This window comes from Mandrillus leucophaeus, unplaced genomic scaffold (genome assembly GCF_000951045.1).
Source record: "Mandrillus leucophaeus isolate KB7577 unplaced genomic scaffold, Mleu.le_1.0 Scaffold284, whole genome shotgun sequence".
Classification (NCBI taxonomy): Eukaryota; Metazoa; Chordata; class Mammalia; order Primates; family Cercopithecidae; genus Mandrillus; species Mandrillus leucophaeus.
The window spans coordinates 1,949,272-1,975,092 of NW_012102965.1; the positions used below are offsets into that span (position 1 = coordinate 1,949,272).

General features: G+C 35.2%; 1 protein-coding gene across 2 annotated transcripts in view; it reads left to right on the top strand.

The window, feature by feature from the left end:
* The window catches only part of FAM185A (family with sequence similarity 185, member A), a 64,997-nt gene that overhangs the window by 6,108 nt on the left and 33,068 nt on the right, over positions 1-25,821 (top strand). For both annotated transcript variants that reach the window (XM_011985464.1, XM_011985463.1), the window contains 4 exons: positions 3,603-3,695; positions 7,049-7,187; positions 19,516-19,557; positions 24,695-24,790. In XM_011985464.1, coding sequence (XP_011840854.1) covers positions 3,603-3,695; positions 7,049-7,187; positions 19,516-19,557; positions 24,695-24,790 — 370 coding nt within the window. The remainder of the gene's footprint in view (positions 1-3,602; positions 3,696-7,048; positions 7,188-19,515; positions 19,558-24,694; positions 24,791-25,821) is intronic.

The following is a 25,821-nucleotide window of genomic DNA, read 5'->3' on the forward strand; positions in this document are numbered from 1 at the left end:
CACAAGTATACATATGTAACAAACCTGCACGTTATGCACATGTACCCTAGAACTTAAAGTATAATAATAATAATAATAATAAAATAAAATAAAATGCACAACTCCTAAATATTTAAAAAAAAAAAAAGAATAAGATAAGTGAACTTTTTAGGCAACAGACCCTTAACTAATTGAATGTCACACATTTGTAGTTTTAAATGCAGTGTAATTTGTTTTCTAAATAATTTCTGATTTATTTAAACATTTAACTATTTGGTTTTATGTTTTTAAAAATTTTATAATCAATTTCACATTTTTTTGGGAATTACATGAGCTTTAAATTATAACAGTAGCTCTTATTATTTTTGAACCTTAGACCTCTTAGAAAATCTAATAATTATCTCCTTAAGAAAAAAATGCACATATCTATGAAGTTTTGCTTATAATTTTGTAAGTTCATGTGAGCTTGGTTAAGAGTTCTTGACTTAAAACAACAAGTGTGCTCCTCCTGTCACCCAAGATGCCGAAAGGAAAGGAGGCCAAGGGGAAGAAGTTGGCTCTGGCCCCTGCTTTTGTGAAGAAGCAGGAGGCCAAGAAATCAGTGAATCCCCTGTTTGAGCAAAGGCCTAAGAATTTTGGCACTGGACAGGACATCCAGCCCAAAAGATACCTCACCTGCTTTGTCAAATGGCCCCGCTATATCAGGTTGCAGCGGCAGAGAGCCATCCTCTATAAGCAGATGAAAGTGCCTCCTGCGATTAACCAGTTCACCTAGGCCCTAGACGGCCAAACAGCTACTCAGCTGCTTAAGCTGGCCCACAAATACAGACCAGATACAAAGCAAGAGAAGAAGCAGAGGCTGTTGGCCAGGGCGAAGAAGAAAGTTGCAGCCAAAGGGACCTCCCCACTGAGAGACCACCTGTCTTTCGAGCAGGAGTTAACACCGTCACCACATTGGTGGATAACAAGAAAGCTCAGCTGGTGGTGATTGCGCACAACATGGATCCCATCGAGCTGATTGTTTTCCTGCCCGTCCTATGTCATAAAATGGGGGCCCCTTGCTGCATTATCAAGGGGAAGGCAATACTGGGATGTCTAGTTCACAGGAAGACCTATACCATTGTTGACTTCACACAGGTTAACTCGGAAGACAAAGGAGCTTTGGCTAAGCTGGTGGAAGCTATTGGGACGAATTACAATGACAGATACAACGAGGTCCACCGTCACTGGGGCGGCAATGTCCTGGGTCCCAAGTCTGTGGCTCACATTGCCAAGCTCGAAAAGACAAAGGCTAAAGAACTTGCTACTAAACTGGGTTAAGTGTACACTGTTGAGTTTTCTGTACATAAAAGTAATTAAAAAATAAAAACAAGTGCTTTGGGGATAGTCTTTTCAAAGGCTTATCACATATTTGATAAGGAGTATATTAAATATAATTTGACTTCAGACTCATGTCTCTGGACATAACATAGTTAACTGCTATAATACAGACCTTTTTTTTTTTTTTTTTTTTTTTATAAGAGATAGGGTCTTCATGTGTTGCCCAGGCCAGAGTGCAGTAGCACGATCCTAGCTCACTGAATCCTCAAACATCTGGGCTCAAGTGATCCTCCCAAATAGCTGGGAAATACAAGCATGTGCCACCATGCCTGGCTTTTTTTTTCTTATTTTTTTTTTTTTTTAAAGAGAAAGGTTCTTGTTATATTGCCCAGGCTGGTCTCAAACTCCTGGCCTGAAGTGATCCTCCCACTTTAGTGTCTCAAAATTCTGAGATTACAGGTATGAACCACTGCACCCCAGCCAAGATCTTTTTAAGAATGAGTAATTTTGCCCTCTTCACTAAATTTTCTGAAATTTACTCCTGGGCTATTTTACCTAAGGTTTTACTATTTTTCCTCCTAAGTAAAGCAACTAGAAGCCATATAGTTGTTTTGAGTTTTTGTCTCCCTGCTTTTTAGATATTTCTCTGCAGTTGCTGATGATAGTGGTGAGTTTCCTTTGCTATTTTTTTTCCCTCTGCAGCTTCTGCTATTTACCTATTATCTCTTTATAACTGTAACAAAACTAAAGACATATATAATGATTAAGGGAAAATAAACTACTCTAACAAAAAAAAACAGGCTAGGCTGGGTGCAGTGGCTCATGCCTGTAATCCTAGCACTTTGGGAGACCGAGGTGGGAGGATCACGAGGTCAGGAGATCGAGACCATCCTGGCCAACATGGTGAAACCCCATCTCTACTAAAAATACAAAAAATTAGCTGGACATGGTGGTAGGTGCCTGTAGTCCCAGCTACGTGGGAGGCTGAGGCAGGAGAATCGCTTGAACCCGTGAGGCGGAGCTTGCAGTGAGCTGAGATCACGCCACTGCACTCCAATCCGGGCAACAGAGCGAGACTCCATCTCAAAACAAAAACAAAAAACAACAACAGACCAAACATCTAATGGCTCATATATAATATGAGTTTATTTCTTACTTGTGTCCAGGTGTGTGGGTGGGTCTTTTTCATTCAGTGATTCTAGGTTCCTTCCATCTTCCGGCTCTGCCATCTTTTAGAGCCTTGTTATTCTCTGGACCCACTTGGTGGAATGAGAAGAGCACAGAGAAGGCACAACTTGTTCTAAAAGCACCAACCTGGAAATGACATATAGCATTTCCACTTACGTTCTGTTCGTAAGAACTTAACAACACATAAGAGGTAAAGGAAGCGGGAAAATGTGGTCTTGCCATGGGTCAAGCTATACTGTTTTACTCTGGAAAAAAATGGATTTTGGTGAGCCAATAGTAGTGTTTGCCATAGTTTCCATGTCCAAAACCAAGTCACTGACACACACATACTTTTGTCTTCTGTCTTGCAGAATAGGCTAACTGGCTTGTGACTGCTGTTTCGTGCTCGGAGGCACTTTTACTTAGTTTCTGGGATGTGTTGCGCTAGAAGGTTTAAGTGGGCTGTTACCCTAAGTGTATTCTGTCCTTCAGACCACTCCAGCCTTAAGCATGTTGGCTTTGGAATCGTACAGAGCTTGATTCTAATTGTTACTTTCGGTTTTGGGTTTTTTTTCTGTGTCACCCTGATAAAGTGATTTACCTTTCTGAATCTTGGTATTCTTCCTCTGTAAAATGGGGAAAATGTAATACTTCTCTCTCTGGTTTGTCATGAGGATTAAATGATAGTTCATGTGAAGTAGCTAACATGGTATCTGGTGCAGAGAAAATGCCAAGTAAGTGATAACTATTATTGTTATTAATGATGAACAGTAACAATGATTATTATTGTCATCTTCATCACTGTGGATATTTAGTTAGTTGGTCACAGTGATTTATTTAGTTAGCTGGTCACAGTGATTTTTGATTCCCAAGTCCTTCTTCAGTGAAGCTACCAGAATACCCAAGTATCTCTTGTTTTTCCCTTTGAGTCCAGGTGGCTTATTTAACCCCTTTAATAGCAGTTGACATTTTTTTGCAGTTGATGTCATTATTCGAAGCAGTGAGTTTCTATATCATTCCTTATTCTTCTTTTGTTGCTTTGTCAGTATTAATACAGAAATGTTGAAAATATTTCACTAGTGTAAGTCAAACTTACTCTCTTTTTCACTATATGTATTTTTAAATTTGTCTTTCAGGGTCAAAAATTGCATGTTCAAACAAAAGGAGGCAAAGTGATCTGTCTGGGAACAGTTTATGGAAATATAGATATTCATGCATCAGATAAAAGTGTAAGATTGCAACTTTCCTTTTTTTTTTTTTTACTAATTGCAACTTTGCTTCCATTTGGCTCACCAAGTGGGTAGGTTCTACAAAGTTCGTAGCATAACATTCCCTTTTTAATGCATTTTAGTTCATAAGTAAATTCAAATTTGAAATTAAAGTGATTAAATAATATACAACTTAAGTTTTAGTTTGTGGTTTAATACTTTTGACAGTTACTTAGTTCCTAATCAATAAAAACTTAAATGCTTACTATTTAACTCTAGTTCTGAAAAGACTTTCATTTTTATGATCATAGATTAAAACATATCATTAAGTAATATCACCAGTAACTGGATTGGATTTTTCTTGTGTTAGGTTTATTTGAGTATTTTCTAAGACCTTTTTACTTCGCCCTTAGGCAAGTTGAGGGGTGTTTCAAAACTCAGCTTTCTTTGGTATTTTCCACAAGGTGGCACCATTAGATAGCTTTACTGCTCTCTCAGAGCTTTTTTGTTTTTAGCAGCTATTGGGATTTTAGTTGTTATAGAAAGATAGTTTGTATTTTTTAATCAACTCCTTTTGTAGCCTTTGGTCATTTAGCATAGTATTAAGAGTAAAGGTATAATTTTGGAATTATAAATTGTCATTTAAAATATGTGATTGATAATATATCTTTGAGAAAAAGTTTCCTTTTATTTTACATTTACACAATTTGCAAGAGTCTTTTTGTTTCCTATAAATTTGCTAAATTCCATAGTCAGCTTTATTTTCAGATAATTGGTGGAGAAGAGTTGTGAGCATATTGTGTATGTAGATTATTGTTGGCATAATTAAACAAGATAGATTATAACAGTAATTGTTTCTGTTGTTTTATCTTCCTTCACCTTCCTACAAATTTGCTAAATTCCATAGTCAGCTTTATTTTCAGATAATTGGTGGGGAGGAGTTATGAGCATATTTTATATGTAGATTATTATTGGCATAATTAAACAAGGTAGATTATAACAGTAATTGTTTCTGTTGTTTTATCTTCCATCACCTTTCTCTCAGACCCCGTGGGAGGTTGTTCAAACCTAAACATTTAAAAATACTCTGTAAATTAAACTAGGAAAGTGTTGAAAGACACTGTGTGGCCTTATACTGCAGCTTTTTTGAGATGGCATTTAGTTTTACTTTTTAGATTGCTGTGGTCTTGGAGGTGCAAGAGGGAAATTAGACAAGTTTACAGCCCCTTCAAACTCAGTAAATGATGGCTAATGTTATTGAAATAAGTTACTAGAATATTGTAACATTTATAATAAAATATAAGTATTAAAGAATTTAAAATCTTAATCATTTGCTACTTTGAACATCTTGGCTACTGTTTCCTCTCAGTTATTTATTTGTTCCAATGTTATGGCTTATTGAATATTCATGTATTTTACTTGCTATTATACAATTTTATTTCTTGATTGAGTTTTGTTATGTACTAAAGAATCAGTCTAGGTGTTTTTTTTCTATTTTTATTATGTATAGTATTGATTTTTAATGTATAATTCTAAGTTTGTAGTTTTTATAAAACATAGAATACTTGTGAAATCTATTAACTTTTAATATACAACTTTCATAGAAATGTGATTTGGATATTTGAGAGACAAACATAGTGAATTGGTTAAGAGCACAGAATACATTGAGAGCCAAACCACCTGTGTTTGAATTCTGGCTCCACCATTCACTAAGCTCTATAACTGGACAAATTACTTAACCTTTGTGTGTCTCAGTTTTTTGGAAAATTGGATAATAGTAATAGAACTAACTCAAAAAATCTTCTATTAAGAGGATTAAATGAGTTAATACAGGTAACGTACTTAAAACAACATCTGGCCCATCGCTAAGTCTAATGTAATGCTTACCACGATGATGATGACAAAGGTAAAGGAATCACAGGAAAGATAACTTGACCAGTTCTAGACCTGTCTCTTATACACATCTAGATGTGTATAAGAGACAGGTTCTAGACCTATCAGTTAGCTTCCCTGAGACTGTTTCATTATTCAGCAAACAGGATGGTGATATTTGCTTTGTCCACTTAACAAGATTGTGAGAATCAAATGAGCACTATAAATAATAGCATCATTATTCTACATGGCTGTTTTTAAATTGTATTAATTTTAGTGTCTAAGTTTAGTTTTATAACTTAACAAAGAACACAGAAACCCATTTTGTCTGACTATTTGTTGAATCGATGACATAGTTGTCAGTTTTCCTCTCAGTCTGGGCTACAAAGCCCCAGTACTTCCTTAAAACTTGGTTTTCATTATTTGTAAGAACTACGTATGTGTATTTATGTATATTCATAATAACTAAATGAAAAATTTTTCTTTTCATGTAGAAAAGAAAATTTATAGCAATACCTCTGTCAGGAAGGTACTGATTTTTAAATCTACTTTTTGTTATGTCATTAAATAGGTAAATTTAAATTCCTTCCATTTAGTTTGGTGGAAAGCTACTGCCTTATTAGAGGTCAAGTGGAAAAGTTCTAGAAATAATAGAATATTCACTACATTAATGTACTAACAGAGAGAAATCATGATAAATCAATAGAATCAGATAAAGTATGTGCTAAAATTCAAAACCTATTAATGATTTAAATAGCAAAAACAATAAAACAAGGTTGAAATAGAAGGGAATGTCCTTAATCTGATAAAAATCATTTTAAAAATATCTATAGCAAACATCATGCTTAATGGTGAAATATTGTAAACTTTTCTTTTGAGAACAGGAATAAGACAAGGATGCCTGCTATCCCATTGCTTCTGCTAGCTGCTATTCACTGTTGAATTGGGGGCCTGAGACAGATGGTTAAGGCAAGAAAAAGAAGGAAAAAGCAGGAAAAAAAGTATTAATATAAGGATTGGAAGGGAGGAAATGAAGCCATCACTTGTAGACAGTATAGTAACACATATATAATTTTTTAAAGTACAGATAAATTATTAGGATTAGTGAGTTTAGTCAAGTTGTTGGATTAAGATCAAATACAAAGTTAATTAGGATAAAATGAAATTTTAAAAGATACCTTGTACAATAGCACTTAAAAATATGTAAAAGGAATAAATCTAATAAAAGATTAAGAATTTTATATAGGACATATAAAACATTATTAAGAGAAATTAAAGGAGACGTAAGTCAATGGGGGAATATATTGGATCTATTCCATATTCTACAGAGAATGCACTATTGCTCAGAATCTCGTAATTAGAGGTAGGGAATCACAGTCAATAAAGTGATTGTGTACTAGGTAGTAACATTTTATGTAGTTACCCGCTAATTCCACAGGTAACATTTTGGCTTTTTACCAGTCTTTGTTTTATAATGAACTGATTAGTATTTCTCTTACTAGGCTGTTACCATAGATAAACTGCAGGGAAGTTCTGTTACTATATCTACTGAAGATGGTTTGCTGAAAGCCAAGTATCTTTATACAGAATCATCATTTCTGTCTTCTGCTGCTGGGGATATTACATTAGGAAGTGTTCATGGTAAGCTAACAAAGGCATGATACATCTCAGACTTTCCACATAGCATAAATTTTAAGAGATGACTCTCTGTAGTTGAAAAAGAATCAGGAAACTGGCCTTTTAAATAATGAAATGCAGACTAACCATCTTTTTAAAAAACATAAAAATAAAATGACTCATAAAGCTAATTTAATTTTATTTGGGCAAGAGATTAAAGATTATGCTGTTATATATGGAACTAATAGTAATTCTAATTTTTAATGCATTTCTTTTTTCTTTTTTTTTTTTGAGACAGAGTCTTGCTCTGTTGCCTAGGCTGGAGTGCAGTGGCATGATACTGGCTCACTGCAACCTCTACCTTTCAAGTTTGGTGATTCTCCCACCCTAGCCTCCCGAGAAGCTGGGACTACAGGTGTGCGCCACCACGTCCAGCTAAATTTTGTATTTTTAGTGGAGATGGGGTTTTGTCATGTTGCCCATGCTGGTCTCAAACTCCTGGGCTCAAGTGATCCACCCCCTTGGCCTCCCAAAGTGCTGGGATTACAGGTGTGAGCCACACTGCATCCAGCCTGTGTTTTCTTACAATAGGAAACAAATAGCAAGGAAATATATGCAGGAGATGAAGTAAAAGCAGTGTTAGGTAAAGATGGGTACTGAGTGATTGCTTTTATGTTAACATAAGAAAGCTGAGGGTTAAATTAATGAAACATTTGGTGGAATGTAATTATAGCAACGCTGATACTAATTTTGTTTTAAATGTTTTGTGTGCATTTGTACTGGCACCAGGTTTTCTCAGCACCCTGTTGTTTCCATTTTCTTTGATAAGTATCCTCTTGTGATTTCTAAATCCTGTCTCTGCAAGAAATATTACATAGTTAATGTTTGTATTATTGAAGGAAAATAAGAAGAGTATAATGATGAGGTAATATGGCAAAGGGCATGCGTGTGTTCAGTGTCACTCAGCCTGCTTCTTGAATTTCCACAGAGCAGATGATTCAAATCCAAATATGTTTTCTGAAATATATACAGATAGAATTAATAATCACTAACCCAGTATAAAACATCTGCTAAATGCCTTTTGGGCCATATTCCAGGAAGTACAGATTCAGACTTTTTCCATATATGGTCCACTCATTTCACCTCTATAGTAAAGCTTGATATTGGTATCTGTATACTCTGGCAAAGCCCTCAGATTTTAGTTGTGAGCAAGAGTTACAGAGTGGCATTAGAAAGCATGGTTAGTGCTAATCATGCTATGTAGCAATTTGGCAAGTAGTCTTCTAAAAATATATTTTTAAAAAGCATACTTATATGCTTGAAATAGTTCTTGAGCCTCAATTTAATGGTTAAACCTCAAGCATTCTTACAAGGTTAAGGTAATATTTGAACCCAAAATAGCTTAAGTACATATGGAGCTGTATCCAGATGAAGCAAATGGTGTTGTTACTTATTCATTTATTTCTTTTTTATTCAGTTGTACATTAAGTAGATCTGGTAATTTGTAACTCTTCATATTTTAAAAGTGACTTTTATATAAGCATTGCATTTCTAACTATCTTAATCATAATGAAAAGTACAGTGCTTAATGTATTTAGTAGCTTTTAGTGGAGAAACAATTCCTTATCAAGTCAGATGTGGATTAACATCCCCAGGAAAAGCAGCTCTGTTCTTTGCAATGCTTTACACCATGTTAACACTAAATTCATAATGTTTCTTTCTTTGCATTCTTTTAAGTTAGATAAATTGAATTTGGTACGGTTTGTCATTAATTGCCTACATGGTAGTAAAACAGGTGGTCTTTTTTGAAGCAGTCCTCAAAGTACTCTAGGTCTGTTGATTACTTAAAGTAGCTAAAATGGAAATACATTGCTAGAAAACAAAGTTAATTCCTTAGCCTTAATAAAGCCTTTTTATATTTACTGACCTTTAATATGAAATCAGATACCTTTCCTTAGCTGGTTTAAATCTAGATCCTCTTTTGGACTATTGTTTCAGGTTGAATTTCCCTGAAAGCAGACACTCTGAAATGGAAATTTGAGCACAGCGAATTTACTAGGGAGGCCTCTTGGGACCAATGCCATGTAAAGGAAGAAAGCCAGATTTCCATGGGAGAAGCTGGACTGTGATACAGTTTCAGTAACCCACACGGAGAGCTCTGAAGCTGGGATGGTCCCTCAGAGTTGTCTCAAGTGGGGTGAGAGGAGCTGGACATTTATATCCCCAATCATTAGATGCAAGCTGCCCCGGGAAGGAGTATGATCTTGGGCCGAAGTGGCTCCTATTCCCTAGGTAATTCCCAAAGAGGGCTGACAGCTGAGGGCTGTCTGCCAGCAGTACTCCCAATAGCTAGGAAAATAAGCCCTCAGTTATGATGGGGGATCTGGATGAGGAATACAGCATCCACTACAGTTATATTTATTCATTCATTTGACACATTTATTGACCACCTACTGTGTGCCAGATTTCCAGGCACCAAGGGTGCAAAGTTGGGCAGGAAATGAAACCTGTCGTTAAAGAACTCAGAGTAGAAGGATTAAATATACTTTCTTATTTTCTCAGTCACTACCATCGCCTTTGGGATGCGACTTCCCACCTCATTTCCAGTGGTCCATTGTCACCCTGCCTCAATGCAATGAACTCTTTTAGTTGTTTCTCACAGCTTCTTTTGTAATACTAGTACAGCAATGAGAAGGAGTAGGGGAAGGGAATATTTAATCCAATTTCAAATTATGGTTACTTTCACAGAAGTAACTGTAGAAAAACTTCCATGATCAGCCTTGCTTTCTCCACCTAGTCCTTGACCCTCACTCTGCTTTGTTTTTTCAGCATATACAAGAGAGAAATAAGACAGGAAACCCCTCTTCATTCCATGGACACACCCCAGTGCATCGACTTTTAAAAAATCACTCTTCAGGCACATCTAAGTTTCTTGCCTTCCTCTCCTCTGTCACCTCTATTTCCATCCTTGTCCTAAGGGATTATTGCATGAACATGCTTTTGGAGTTTGTAGTTTGGGGTTTGGGATGGGAGCGGTACAGGAAAGTAGGCAGTGTTTTAGTGTCACGTCCTGGTGGGTGAAATTAGTCATGGCTGGTGAAAGTAAGTCCCAGTTTTCTAGCTCCTGGAATTTTTGTGGGAGTTATTTCTCCCAAGATCTTCCCAACCTAGAACTCTGGATATATATTTTAATGAATTCTTTGTTCTAAATGCTGATGGTTATATAACACAAATTAGGTATATATTTTGGCTATATTTAAATAAACTGGCTTGAGAATCTTAAAACTTGTTTTTACGGGAAAATATATTGCTATTTCTAAACATCTGACTTACAGAAAACAAACTGAGAATATATGCATTCTTGTCCAGGATTTATTTACTTTAGCTTCTTTTTTCTTATAAGCAAGGCTTAAACTAATTTTTTTCCAGATAGAGCAGGAAAAAAACCCCAACATATAGATGTTGTAAAAACCATGTACACACAAATATAATGCAGTAACTTTCTTTTTGGTAGATTTTAGAATTTGTGCCTACAAACTCTACTTGTAGAGTAGTGGGTGGGTGGGAGGTTGAAAGCAAACATGTATTGAGTGCCTAAATTGGCCAGCCCCTTTTACGTAATCAACGATTGGCTGTTTACAGATGAGGAAAACTAGACTTGGAAATGTCTAATTGTTTACTCTCAACTCCACAAGTTAATTAGTGGAATAGCAAGGATTTGATCCTAGTTTCTTGGCTTTCTAGGAGAGGTTTTTAAACAGTGAACTTGATTGCAACCCCAAATTCCATCATCACTTTGAGGGCTTCCTGGCTCACTCTAGAGATGTTTCCTCCAGGAAGACAGTACTATAACACAGATGCACTGCTTCAGCTATGTTCTACATTATAACTTCCTTGAGTTTCAGGACATTTATTGTGCTTTATGACCGAAAATGTAGATGTTCCATACAGTGTTTAGGCTTAGCTCCATGGTGGCATTCAGGAATTGGACTCCTTTCATAAAAGTGATGGTGCTGTCTTAAGTGTGTGGCTTCTAAGTCTTCCATGAGATGAAGCAAGAGCATGAAATTTATTTTTTGTCTGCATTTTCAATTTTTTTATATACCCTGATGACAAGGCAACATCTAACATACTAGTGCATAACACACTAGTGCCGAGTACTTAGAGCATGCCCGTTAATGAGGAAAAGAGTAATGAAAAGAGCAATATATCTTTCCTGGCCTTGTAAGTTGATTCCTATATTTAGAGAAGAAAATAATTTATCCTAAGTGTTTTTTCAAGTGAAATTTTTAAGTATAGCTAACTATATTTTATATGTAAGATTTTATATATTTTATATGTCAGATTTTATATGTAAGATTTTATATGTAAGATTACATATTTTACATGTAAGCTAACTATATTTTATATGTAAGAAACTGAGTAAGCTAATTGACTAGTCATATTTCCTATTTGTACATCTGGTTGAATCACATCTATTAAGTGTGTATGCCTTCTACAGAATAAACCAGTTTATTCATTGACTTATTAAATATTCACTTTCTGGCGATGGGAATCTAGTGGGAGAATAGGTCCTTGGATAGCTTGTGTTTAGATGTAAAATTTTATGACAGTTTACTATCTTGATTTCCTTCTAAATCAAAAATTAAATTTGGTTTTATATGAATAATATTTTATTAAATTCTGATACTTGAATATTGATACTTTTTAAAGAATACTATGCATGTATAATACATGCATGTACTTATATGTACTCTACAAAATACATTTTTAAATATAAATATGGTATCCTGACTCTATTGGAGACAATGAAAAACTTCCTTGAAATGGTTTGCTAGGATTGGTTTTATTTATAACCTATAATTTAAACAAATTGATTTGATTAAGATATAAGAGTGTTCATGTTACTTGTTTTCATGCATTTTAAAAACCTATGTTATGATTTGGAATAGTGATTAATGAATAAAACTCTGTTTTAAATATTTAGATTTTCTATGTAACTTAGGCTCTATTTTAAGTTCTTTGGAAACATATCTTGCTAGATAAATTGCTGAGTATTAGTTCTCTCACTTTCTCTGCACTTCAAAAGTCCTTTGTTCTTCAAAGATTTGGCATACATGCATAAACTTTTCCTTTAGTAACTACTTTTTTATTTTTGAAATTTTCAAGAAGTACAATTTATATGAACTGTACGAAACACAGGTGATAACTTTGATAACACTCAAAATTTCAGAAGAAATGTCCCAATCTGCTTTAAGAAGGACTTGTAGTCACTGATAAACTTATAAATCTGCTTTGTAAACTTAGAGAGTCAGAAATAATATACAATTTTAAAACACGGAAGCTTTTATTGGATTAAATAGATGTTTTCATGATGTTCATGAAAATACTTTATTGAAATTCTAGTATTTATTCCTAGCCTAGGTCATTATGAAGTTTTAATTTAATTATCATTTTGATACTTAATTTCAAATCTGGACACATACAACTTTTTTTTTTTTGAGAGAAGTCTCACTCTTGTCCCCTAGGCTTGAGTGCAATAGCTCAATCTCGGCTCACTGCAACCTGCGCCACCCAGGTTCAAACAATTCTCCTGCCTCTGCCTCCCAAGTAGCTGGGATTAAGGTGCCTGCCACCACACCCAGCTAATTTTTGTATTTTTAAATAGAGACAGGGTTTCACCATGTTGGCCAGGCTGGTCTCGAACTCCTGACCTCAGGTGATCTGCCCGCCTCAGCCTCCCAAAGTGCTGGGATTACAGATCTGAGCCACCGCGCCTGGCCACAACTTTTTTATATGAAATACTAGAAAGGAATTACAGCTTTTTTGTGTGTGGTGCAAACCATGTAGGTTTTTCAGGGTTTAGACCTCTGACCCAAAATATTGGTATTTCCTACAGTGTCTGTCCTAAGTGCAGCTCCTTATAGACATTCAGAGACTTGACTTTTCCTGTAAAGGTGATGCTACCATCCTGTTTGTGACTTCGAAGTCTTCCTTAAAGAATGAGAAAGCATAGAGGATCATGGAAGAAGTTTCAGAAACCAGGCCTAGAAGTGCATATATTACTTCTGCCCATAGATCTTTGGACAGAATATTTTAAAATGGCTTTATCTAACTGCAAAGGCTGAGATACGTAGTTTAGCAGTACTCTTAGGGAAGAAGAGAGGCACACAAATATTAATGGGCACTGGCAGTCTCTATCATATATTTATAATTGCTCTTTCACAAATGTCTATATATTCCTTCTCTTTTCACCTCTGTGATAATTGGTATTCTCCAGGATTTCATCCTTGTCCTATTGTTCTTTCTCTACATATTTTCCTTGGGCATCTTGTATACTTTTGAGTCTAAACTACCCTTACAAGGGTGTTTCAAATCTGATTATTCAAATCTATGTCTCTAGCCCCGACTAATTTATACCTCCATCTGGCAGGTAGACATAGCCATTTGGATCAACATTTCTAGCTTTTTCTCCTTCTTTCCCAGTCCCTGAACGTCATCTGTAATGTGTCCTCTTTCCTTATTTTCATTTGCTGTTTCTGATATTGCCATGTTCCCAATTCCCATGCTATAAACCTGGCAGTGGTCTTAACTTCCTGTGTCTTTCTCATCTCCTACATCTAATCAACTACCAAGTTTAGGCACGTTTCATCTCCTAAATAGTTCTTCAGTCTATCTCACCTTTTTCCTGCTAATTTCTACACTTCTGTTTTAGACCCTTGTGACCTCTTGCCTTGATATTAGCAATAACTTTGCCCCCAGCTTTGCCTTCTTCAGATCCATTTCTCCTCACTGCAGCTAAAGTAGTTTATTAGTGATGCACATTGAACATGTCATTCTCTTACTCAGACCGTTTTCTACTGCCTTAGTGACGTGCCCAACTTCCCTTTTCCCTCTTCTGACTCCATGCTTTGTCTCCAGAGTTACAGTGTTTTTTCCTATACACATTTTTACCTGTTTTATAACTCTGAGTTCTTGATCGGAGCCTTTGATCATACTGATCACACTGTTTATATTCTGCCTGAAATGCTTTTCCTAGCTTTTTAAAAATCTTCTTGACTTTTTAAATCTTTCAGTCCTCAGCTAAAGCATCTTGCCTCATCTCTGGTTTTCTACAAATCCTTGCCTAATCATAAACTCCTCAAGAGCAACGATTATGTTTTATTCATCTCTATATTCTTAACATTTAGCACTGTGGCTTGCAAATACAAGTGTCTGCCTTCCCACCTCCCCACCCCTACCCACCAAAAAACACAAAATGACTTAATCTCTAAGGATACTTGATTACTCTGTTTGGATTATAAGAGTTATATGTGCTTTAACCATAATCACATTTCTTTTGGTGAAGAAAAATAAACCAATGTTTATCTTTAAATTGATTACGTATTTTTTTCCTCTGACCATGCTAGAATGAAAGGTTACAAGCTAAGAAAAGCTATCTATTTTCTCAAACACTGGGATTTGTGGAAAAGTTATATAACTTGAGAGTAGGGTAAGCACACATAGTTATTACAGAGCATCTGGTGTCTGCTTTATTGGAAAGAAACTTTTACTAAGATTTACTCCTCTCAAATAATTAATTTATTATTTTCAGTGATATGAAGTAGGTGAAACCAAAATATAGAAAATTTTGCTAATAATGCCCATTTTGTTGCTTTGTATACTTTTAAATATAATACTTTATTCCACTATGCATTTGAGGCAAGGCATCCATTTTGTGTTTTCTAATGACTTTAGAATATTTCTGTTTAAGGTAGAGATTTTCTAAATATTTTGATATGAGTTGAAAATAAGTTTTTGTTTACTGTTTTATTTAGAATTGACAAAAATATTTTGAAGTGTATAACTATATAGTATATAACCATACAGTATTTGAAATGATTCCTTAATTCCTTGGGTTTTTGTTGTTGTTGCTCCATTATGCTTTTAGTATACAGTAGGACTCTAACATTCATGAAGAATGTTATCTGAAACTCTATAGGTCCCACTATAATCAACTAACCCTCATTTCGTATAGATCTAAAACTTCTATTTTCTGGTTCAAAGAATCATTATTTTCTCAAGACCTCCTCACTTTTGTGACAAGCACTAATGATTGGCCTTTTAAAAAAGACCATACTTTTATTTAAAAAAATAGTAAATTTTTACTGCATTATTAAAGACTAGTGTAAAACAGTAAAGCTCCATTGCCTTGATGAGTGGGTGACTGGATTCACTAGCTAAATGACTGTAAAACTTTATCATAGTTCTTTATTAATAAAGTTACAAATATCAGGGACCTGTCTGCTTCATCTTTTATTGTTCAGGAGTTAGAGCAGTGTCTTAGTCTGTTTTCTCTTGCTATAACAGAATACCTGAGACTGAGTGATTTTTAAAGTTTATATATTACAGTTCTGGAGGCTGAGAAGTCTGAGGTCTAGGAGCTGCATCTAGTGAGAGCCTTCTTGCTGATAGGGGCTCTGCAGAGTCATGAAATGGCTCAGGCTTCACATGGAGAGAGGCTGCATGAGAGACACCCACACTGGCTCTTATAACAGACCCACTCTTGTGATAGCTAACCTACTCCCTCCATGACCCATTAATCCATTGATTCATGAATGGGTTAATTCATTCATGAGGGCAGAGCCCTTATGACTCAATTAACTCCCAAAGGTCCCACCTCACAGTATTGCTGCACTGGGGACCAAGTTTCCAACACATGAACTTTTGGGGGAACATTCAAACCACAACAAGCAGTAAAGAGAATGCTGAGTATGGAAACACCCACTGTCTCACACTAGGGCAATCTCCTTAAAGCATGGTTTTCTTATATTTTTATCCATCTTGAAATTCTTCACTGACATTTTTGGTGTAGGATAGTCAGTAGACTTAGCACTCTGTGGTTCTACCACACGTTGCTCTTTGCCTACTTTTCCAAACTTTTTATTTGTTCACAAAATAATTGTGTTTACTATGTACTATGCACTGTGCTAAGTTCCCAGATATGAAGCTAAATAAGAAAGATGTGATTCCTGTCCTCATAGACTTGCCTCATTGCTCCAGCCTATCTGATCTGCATTATTTAAACATAGTATGTATAGCTCTGCTTTTTTACATTTGCTTATATGATTTATTTTCCCAGGAAATGTTTTTTTTCTCAGCATATTAACATTTTACTCACATTTCAAATTTCAGCTCAAGTGATACCTTCTATATGACTAAACCTCCCTGTCCAAGCTAGGTCATTTTAGTCTCTTTCCTGTAAGTGCTGTGGCACCTGAGTCATGCTGTCCACTTAGGATATTAAAATTATTAATATATACTGATTTTTAACTTTTCATGTGTGCATCTTTCCAGATATTCTATGAGGTTTTGGATAGCCACTGTGTCCTCTGGCCCTCCAATGATTCATGTCCTTCCTACATGCAAAATATACTCTCTTCCTCCCAAGGTACCCAAAAGTATCATCCCATCATGCATCAGCTGAAAGACCAGAATCTCTGCATCAAAATCAGCTCCAGGTGAAAATGAAGCTCCTCAGGTGCGAATCTGAAGACTGATGAACTAAAGAGACAAGTTGTCTACCCACCCCCCAAACATACACACACACACACACACACACACACACACATATACACACACACATCACCTACATACCAAACAGAGTGGACAGGCATTGGATAATGACTGTGGACTTTCTTGTTGAAATGGGAGGCACAAAGGAGTCACTGATCCATAGTGATTTTTTCAGGTGGGCAAATGTTAGAGGTTCTTTTATTAGATCTCAAGGCCTGGGAATAATTCTTCATGGTTCTAGGTTTCGACCACTGAGCTCTTGGTTCCACCCTCTAAGTCATTCATCGTTTTTTATTAAATGTAGCACATCTTTACAGTTGAGTAGTTTTCTCAGTCTGCTTCCTGCTAGTAGAATTTTGAGGGTCCTGTGGTCTCATTTCACTTTGTACTGTCACTGTCCCCTTCAGTCCAAGTTGCAATATTTACTGATATAATTGTCTCAAAAACTTTGTCAGTCTTCTGTGAATCTCACTGGCTTTCATTCCATTAGACAAAAGCCACACCCAAAAATCTTTTCAAAATATGGGTTTCTGTAGCAATATTGAGGTTAATGCCCTCAAGCTTTCTAGGTCTATTTGATTGAGAGGATCTGTGAGGTCTTAATCTTTTTAAATTTTTTTTTTTTTTTTTGGTGTAACTGATTAATACCATGAGGTACCACCATCTTTCTGGGGTCTTAACAAAAGGTTTTAGAGTCACCCCTTCAGATTCATTTATAGGCCATGTCCAAGCAAGTGGAATCTAATTAAATGAAAAAGCTTCTGCACTGCAAAATAAATTATCGACAGAGTAAATAGACAACCTACAGAATGGGAGAAAATATTTGCAAACTCTGCATCTGACAAAGGTTTAATATCCTTTGTTCCTTTGAATCTTCAAGGAAGTTAAACAAATCAATAAGCAAAAAACTAATAACCCTATTAAAAATGAGCAAAAAACAGGAACAGATACTTCTCAAGAGAAGACGTACAAGAAACCAACAAACATGAAAATCTGCTCCAAATCACTAGTCATCAGAGAAATGCAAATCAATACCACAATGAGATATCATCTCACACCAGTCAGAATAGCTATTACTAAAAATAAGTCAAAAAACAACAGACACTGGCGAGGCTGTGGAGAAAGGCGAAAACTCATACACTGTTGGTGGGAATGTAAATTAGTTCAGCCACTGTGCAAAGCAGTTTGAAGATTTCTCAAAGAAATTAAAACAGAACTACCATTCAACCCAGCAATCCCATTACTGGATATATATCCAAAAGAAAATAAATCATTCTTCCAAAAAGACACATGCACTCAACATGTTCACTGCAGCTCTATTCACAATAGCAAAGACATATAATCAACCTATGTGCCCATCAGTGGTAGACTGGATAAAGAAAATGTGGTACATATACACCATGGAATATTATGTGGCCATAAAGAAGAATGAAATTATATCCTTTGCAGCAGCATGGATGCAGTTGGAGGCCATTATCCTAAGTGAATTAACACAGGAATAGAAAACCAAATACCACATGGTCTTACTTATAAGTGGGGGCTAAATATTGGATAATCATGGACATAAGGATGGCAACAATAGAAACTGGAGTCTACTAGATGGGGCATGGAGGGATGGGGCAAGGGTTGAAAATCTATTGGGTACTATGCTTAGTACGTGGGTGATGGGACCATTTGTACCCCAGACTTCAGCATCACACAATATACCCAGGTAAAAAACCTGTACGTGTATCCCCGAATCTAAAATATGAAAAAAAAAATAGTAATCCTATAAGCTTCAGTACACAAACCAAGTTTTTATTCATACACAAATATACTCCTTGTTCATACACTCACAGGAAATATGATGGTATATTAGACCTTTAGATGGATTTTTGCAATCAGGTGCATCTGGCTGTGTTGAGTAAATGAATCCAGTGCCTTTTTTGCTTTTTCCCAGATACTGATACAAGTCAGTATTCATAAGGTATATGAAATGAGATAAAATGAGTTTACTGAAGATTAATTCTGAAGCCAAAGTTATTCCTTTACTTTTTAGTATAGTTTTGGAATTATTTTAGAAGAGATAACATTATTGCTTATATTTTCAGTAGAATAAATATGAGTTCCTGATTTTAGGAATACTTATACATACAAACACACATATGAAGAATAATCCTACTACTTTTGGTATTAGAGGAAAGGGGCTGGGAAGAATGGTTGCAATATTCCATACCTATCATGGGAAACATATTTTCACTAAGACGGAAACCTTTGAAGCTTCTTTGTTCTGTTTTGTTAGTCATACCTCCATGTATTCATTATTTGTATCTCAAACCACTTTAATTCTTGGCCCAGAAACTACTTTAATAGACTTGGCAAGTGGCCTGAAAAATAAACGTAATTCTTTTTTTCCATATCATATTTTAGTGTTACTTGGTTGAAAACTTGGCTTTGTGTGATCTGATAAACACATTGATATTTAGGTTGAAAATGTATAGTGATTATGTTTCAGTAATTTTTTTTCACTTATGGATTTTAGAAGTATTGTTTTTCCTCTGTGCCAGTAGGTATGGTGATTTGTAATTATGCTATAAAAGCTTAAGGTTTGGTAGTAGAGAAAGAAGGTTTGCAGAGGTACCTAAGGCTAGTTATTTCAGAACTACAGCTAAATCTTTGACTGGATTTGTGATATTGGGAAAAATTGCCCACAAAAATAACATTGTAGATATTCATCCATGTTTTAGCATTGCTATGTATCACAGTTCCTTTCTAGATTGTCTCTAGTACATGAAAGTATCTTTTTCTTTTTTTGCAGGTAATATAACATTACAAAGCAAGATGGGTAACATCACAGTAGGTACTTGCTAAGCTACTAGTTCATGTATTTTGCCCACTTTTAAAAATAGGTATATTTGTGATGACTTTATTAGAATAAATGAAGTCTACAGTTTAACTGATGAACTTGACAGGATCACAAGTCAAATATAGGCAGAACTAATGTACTAATTATGTCCACTCGAAAAAAATTGCCTGAGCTAGTATTAAGAAATGTCTTATATTTCTTGCTAAACTTCTCTGAAAAAAAAGAAAGATCTTATAAATTTCTTGAATTCTTCAAATATCTAAATTAAGTCTTAAATAATGTCACTGTTTATTGGTCTCCAAATGTGTTAACATTTGAAGACAACCTTGTGAATACCAATAACTAGTTAGTCAACATGTATTTACTGAGTATCTGCCATGTATTAAGAATTCTTTTAGGTACTAGGGAACATGTTGGTCAACAGGACATAGTTTTTGTGTTCAGAGACCTCACTTCTCTGAGCCCTGGGAAGAAAGACAACAAGCATATAAATAACAAAAGGTAATTTTAGTTTGTGGTAAGTACAATGAAGAAATAAGAAAGGGTGACTGAATAGAGATTGGGGAAAGAAAGCTACATCAGTTAGGAAATTGGGGGTGGTCTGGAGAGGGTACATTTAAACTAAAGCCAGACTAATGACAAAGAGTTATGTAAAATTCTGGATACAGGGCTCTCCTGAGATAGAGGAACAGCAAGTGCAGGCCTTGAAGATGGAAGTTTATTATTTTCAGGGGATAGAAGGCTGGCTTATGGGGAAAGTGGTAGGATATGAGGTAAGTAAGACTAGATCTTAGGACCTTGGAGACAGGGCAAGAGTTCAGACTTTATTCCAACTATAACAGGATGTTAGGGAAGTGATATATAATTTATATTTTAAAAGAACAACCTAGCTGTTATTTCATAATGTACCAGAAGGGTTCAGAAGTGAAAGCAGGCTATCAGAAGGCTTAATTTGTTCATTCTACTGTTGATGGACACCTGGGCTATTTCTAATTTTTTGGCAACTGTAAATAAAGCTGCTATGAATATACTAATGTAAGTCATTTTAGGGATTTATATATTTTTTTCCTCTTGGGTAAATACTTAGGTGTGGAATTGCTGAGTTGACTAGGTAGGTTCTGTGTTTAACTTTATGATAAACTACCAGACCTTTTTCCCAAAGTTCCACTTTATACTCTCATCAACAATGTATGAGAATTTGAGTTGCTCCACATCCTCATCAACATTTATTATTGTCAGTTAAAAAATTTTTTTATATCACCATTTGTTGAAAAAACTTCCTTTCTCTGATGGATTACTTTAGTATCCTTGTCTAAAATCAAATGACCATATAAGTGTGGCTCAACGTCTGATCTCTTGCTCCTAATTCATTGATTTGTTTGTTGAGCCGTATACCAGTGCCACAATATCATGATTACCGTAACTTTGGTAAGTCTGTAAATCAGGTAGTTGAAGTCTTCCAAATTTGTTCCTTTTAATGATTGCTTTGGATATAATAGGTCCTTTGATTTTCCAGTCAATTTCTACCAAAAAGTACAGTTGTGATTATGTTTGGGATTGCACTGAATCACATTGAATCTTCCAATTAATGAACATGGTAGGTAGCTATTTCTATTTATTTAGATCTTCCTTAATTTTTCTCAGCATTGCTTTGTAATTTTCAACGCAGAAGTCTGGCACTTAGTTAAATTCATTTGTGTTTTAACACTGTTATAAATGAGACAGTTTTTAAGACTTTGCTTCTAATTGCCTACTGCTGATATATGTAAATACAAATGATTTTTTTTTTTTTTTTTTTGAGACGGGAATGTCACTCTGTCTCCCAGGCTGAAGTGCAGTGGCGCGATCTCGGCTCACTGCAAGCTCCGCCTCCCGGGTTCACGCCATTCTCCTGCCTCAGCCTCCCCAGTAGCTGGGACTACAGGCGCCCGCCACCCGACTAATTTTTTTTTTGTATTTTCAGTAGAGACGGGGTTTCACTGTGTTAGCCAGGATGGTCTCGATCTGCTGACCTCGTGATCCGCCCGCCTCAGCCTCCCAAAGTGCTGGGATTACAGGCGTGAGCCACCGCGCCCGGCCCATATATAAATAATTCTTATATATGGACCTTGTATTTTGTGACTTTGCTAAATTTATTCTTTCTAATAGTGGTTTTCTCGAATCTAGAATCCTTTCCCAGCTGAGTAGACATTTTCATCTGTACATATAGTTTTACCTCTTTCTTTCCTATCTTTATTACTTTAATTTTTTTCTTGCCTTATCCGACTAGCTATGAACTTCAGTATAACGTTGAGTTGTAGTGATGAGAGTGTGGTTCCCTGCACTTGATCCCTATCCTTGTCCCCAGTATTAGGGGGAAGGCACTCACTATTTTACCATTAAGTGTGATGTTAGCTATAGATTTTTAACAGATGCCTTTTATCAGATTGGGAGAGTTACCTTTTATTCCTTGTTTGCTTAAATTAAGTTTCTCTTTTTTTACTTTCTTTGGTTGTGACTTGAGTGTTGAATTTTGTCAAATACATTTCCTCAATTTATTGAAATGATCATTTTTCCTTTAGTTTATTAATATGGCCAACTATACTGAGTGATTTTTCTTTTAACATTTTATTTACTTATTTATTATTAAAAAAAAATAGAGACAAGGTCTCACTTTGTTGCCCATACTGGTCTCAAATGCCTGGCTTCAAGCAGTTCTGCCTCGGCCTCCCAAAGTGCTGGAATTACAGGCATAAGCCACCACACCTGGCCCTTTCTTTAAAATATCTATCATTTACTCAGTGCCCATGTTCAAAGCACTGAGCTAAACACATTACAATGTAGATTTATTTTGGTTTCTTTTGTGTTTTTTGTTTTTTTTTGTTTGGTGTTTTTTGTTTTTTTTTGCTTTTACTGTCTTTATTGAGACATAATTGACAAAACCATATATATTTAAGGTGTACATGCAATATGATGATTTGATATACATATATATTGTGAAATGATTTCCACAGTCAGTTTAGTTAACATATCTGTCACTTCACCTCATTACCATTTTATGTGTATGATGAAAATTTGTTTAAGATTTACTCTTTTAGCAGATTTCAAGTTTACAGTACAGTATTGTTAATTACAGTCACCATGCTATACATTAGATCTACAGGACTTTCTCCCAGATCTATAGAATTTCTCCATTATGTAAACTCCAAAAGAATGAAATTCTGTGGATGAAGTCTTAATTTTACTCTTGATAATTAATTTTGGTTGTGATAATTTGTGTTAAACAAAAAAATAGGGCTTGTTTTGCTACATAGTTTTAAAGTATCACCGTTGCCTTCTTTTTCGAAAACATCTTGAGTTTTCATTTTTTTATTTTTTGACAGCCTCCAAAGGATAAGCCATTATTAGAGATCAATACAAATAACATGAGAATATAATTACTTTGTGGCTTAGGATATAATTATTTAGCTGTCATTTATTTCTCATTTGGAGGGAAAAATAAATGAAACTATTGTTTATGAGCCACATAAAAATTCCGTGTTTTTTTTTCCCCTCCTTGAGAAAGCGAGAAATCAAACTAATGTTTCAGCTATTTTACTTTGTTCAAACTGGAATAATACACACCTTGTGTATTGCACTTTTTTTTTAGCATAATGTAATTTTTACTTGGCTTCTTTTAGGATGCAGTAAGAGGTTTAAAAAGGAGTTCTGTTGGTACATAAGCAGTGAAATGTTCATTTTGTCCAGCTATTCTGTGTCATTTATTTCTAGTGGTTTCATTTCCCAATGTCAGTGTTTACTTTTGACACTTGAAAACTAAATAAATTGAATCTGATAAAGGGCATTTTCCATTATAGATTGGAAATAAATTATTATAAATGATATGGGAGCCAGATTTTACACAGTTTATTCCAAATTTATTGTCTTTGTTTGAAGTCAGTTAATATTTTTTTAAAAGAAAAATGTTGGCTCCTTTCTCTCTCTCTCTCTCTCTCTATATATATACACACACACACACACACACACACACACACAAATGTTTTCTTTCTCTGTTTTGTAGAAAGTATATTTTTGGCATAGTTTTCACCACACTTCCTACTTTGTTTCCACTTTGAAGTAATAAAACCTCCTGATAAAATATGCTTTTTAAGAGGCTTCTCTAAAAAGAATATGCTTTGGCCTTCTCCAGGCAGTCAGATAGAATACTAAATTAAAGATTCAATTGCCATGGGAGAAAGAGAAGAAGGAAAAACCACTTAGTACTGACTCTTCAAGTTCATTTTCTTACTTCCTTATTTCTGACTGTTTTCACTTGAACTTGAAATACTGGTTGATTGAAAAGTGGAGTCATCAACAACATAGGGAAATTTGAATATCAAATCAGGGTTACCTTTATTATTTTCTTATCCACACTTAATGATACCTGTTCAATTCCAGAAACTTGAAAAGAATTATTAGATATAAACAAGCTATTCTTCAAATTATTCCCTGCCCTTCTGCCCCTTAAAGAAATGCAGCAAGCCAGGAACAGTGATTTGTGTGTAATCCCAGGAGTATCACTTGATCCCAGGAGTCAGAGACCAGCCTGGGCAACATAGCGAGACCCTGTCTCTACAGAAAAAAAGAAATTCAACAACTTTATGTAGAGTAATCTTTTACTATTAGGAGTACTTCTTAGTATTAGCAAATTTGCTACAAGGAGAAATTATAAGAGGTTTTGATTTTTGTTAGCCTTGCTACTGCTTGTATGTGACTATACATGAGGTAGAATTCTTTGGTAATTATTGAAAGTTTACTAAATGTGTCAACATGATAAAAAACTAAAAATATCCATGGTGCTTAGTGGTTTCAGGATCCATTACTTGCAGACTCTCCTTCCTATTCATTAAGTTTTAGAGTAAATGTTTAGAGATAAGTTATTCAGGTTAATGTAGATATAGATTTTTTAGTTAGTTGTCTAGTTTAATAGATTTCTAGATTTCTGATACTGTTTACGTTTAAGTGCAAACAATGGCATTGTTATGAGGAAATACTAAACCTTGCAAGATTCTTAGCCCCTTATCCTAGTGCTAAAGCAGAGCCTTTTGTTTCAAGTTTATAATTCCATTCATCAAGTAAGAATGATTTTACTTATGGTTTTTCTTCTTCCTAGATTCATCTTCTGGATGTCTAAAAGCCTCAGCTCATCAGGGTGCTATAGATGTTTATGTCAGTCAACTGGGGACAGTGGAATTGAAATCCCGTGAAGGTTAGTGAACTGGAATGTTTTATTTTGACATATGATGTAAGGAAGGTTTATGTAACACTCAGGAAACAGATGGTCAAATTATCTATACTGACATAGTGATTTCAAGAAAATATCTTCAGATAGAACCTGATTTAAAGGCACTGGTCTGCTGGCTCTCTAGACCAATGATCTTTACAACTTTTGGGATAGATAGCCATGCAGACTATCTTTCTCTTTGTAGTACAAACAAAAATGAGTATTTTGACTGTTGTTATGGAATTTTAAAATGTTACTCTGTGAATTTTTTAGTTTAATCTATTCTGAAATAGAATAATCTTTGAAGGAAAAACGCTGCCATACACTCTTTTGGGCGCTTTTCTGCCAGCCTGTAAAAGGAACTTCTCAGGCAATCAGTATAGAGTAACAGTTTTCAAAGTGTGATCCTTAAATAAAAGTATCACACAGGAAGGTCCTCTAAAGTGATTATTTAGTCTCTTAAAGTATCAAGACTTAGGATATGTCTCTATCATTTAACTTCTGACACAACTTATTCTGAGTCCAACTCTTTCATTTAAAATGGTATACTTTTCATCTGAAAGCTAAATATGAATTTGTCTGTTCTTCTGCACACATGGATGTACACATACGTGTTGACAAGTGACTTGGGTGAAGTAGGCTGGCCATAGGGGCTGAAGTGGCTTGGCTGCAGAAAGTTAAGAACTGTAGCTCTGTATAAAAAAATTTTTAAAATAGTCTAGAAACTCTTGTATGTTGGCCAGATGTTTAACAAGGAAAATATTTCCTCACAGAGACTGATTGTTCCTGCTATTAGTAGTTTCTTTACCATATTGATTTAATAGTTTTTTTTTTTTTAATCCATCTCTAGAATTTGTCAGTGTGAAAACTGCAAAACACAGAGGTCTGAAACCTCAGTTATTGCTGATACACTGGTGTGATTTCTCAATATCATATTTTCTCCCTTTAAAATAGGATAAACTTATGTCCTCACTAAATCTAAGAGCTTTAGGTAATACTCTTCAGGGTAAATTATA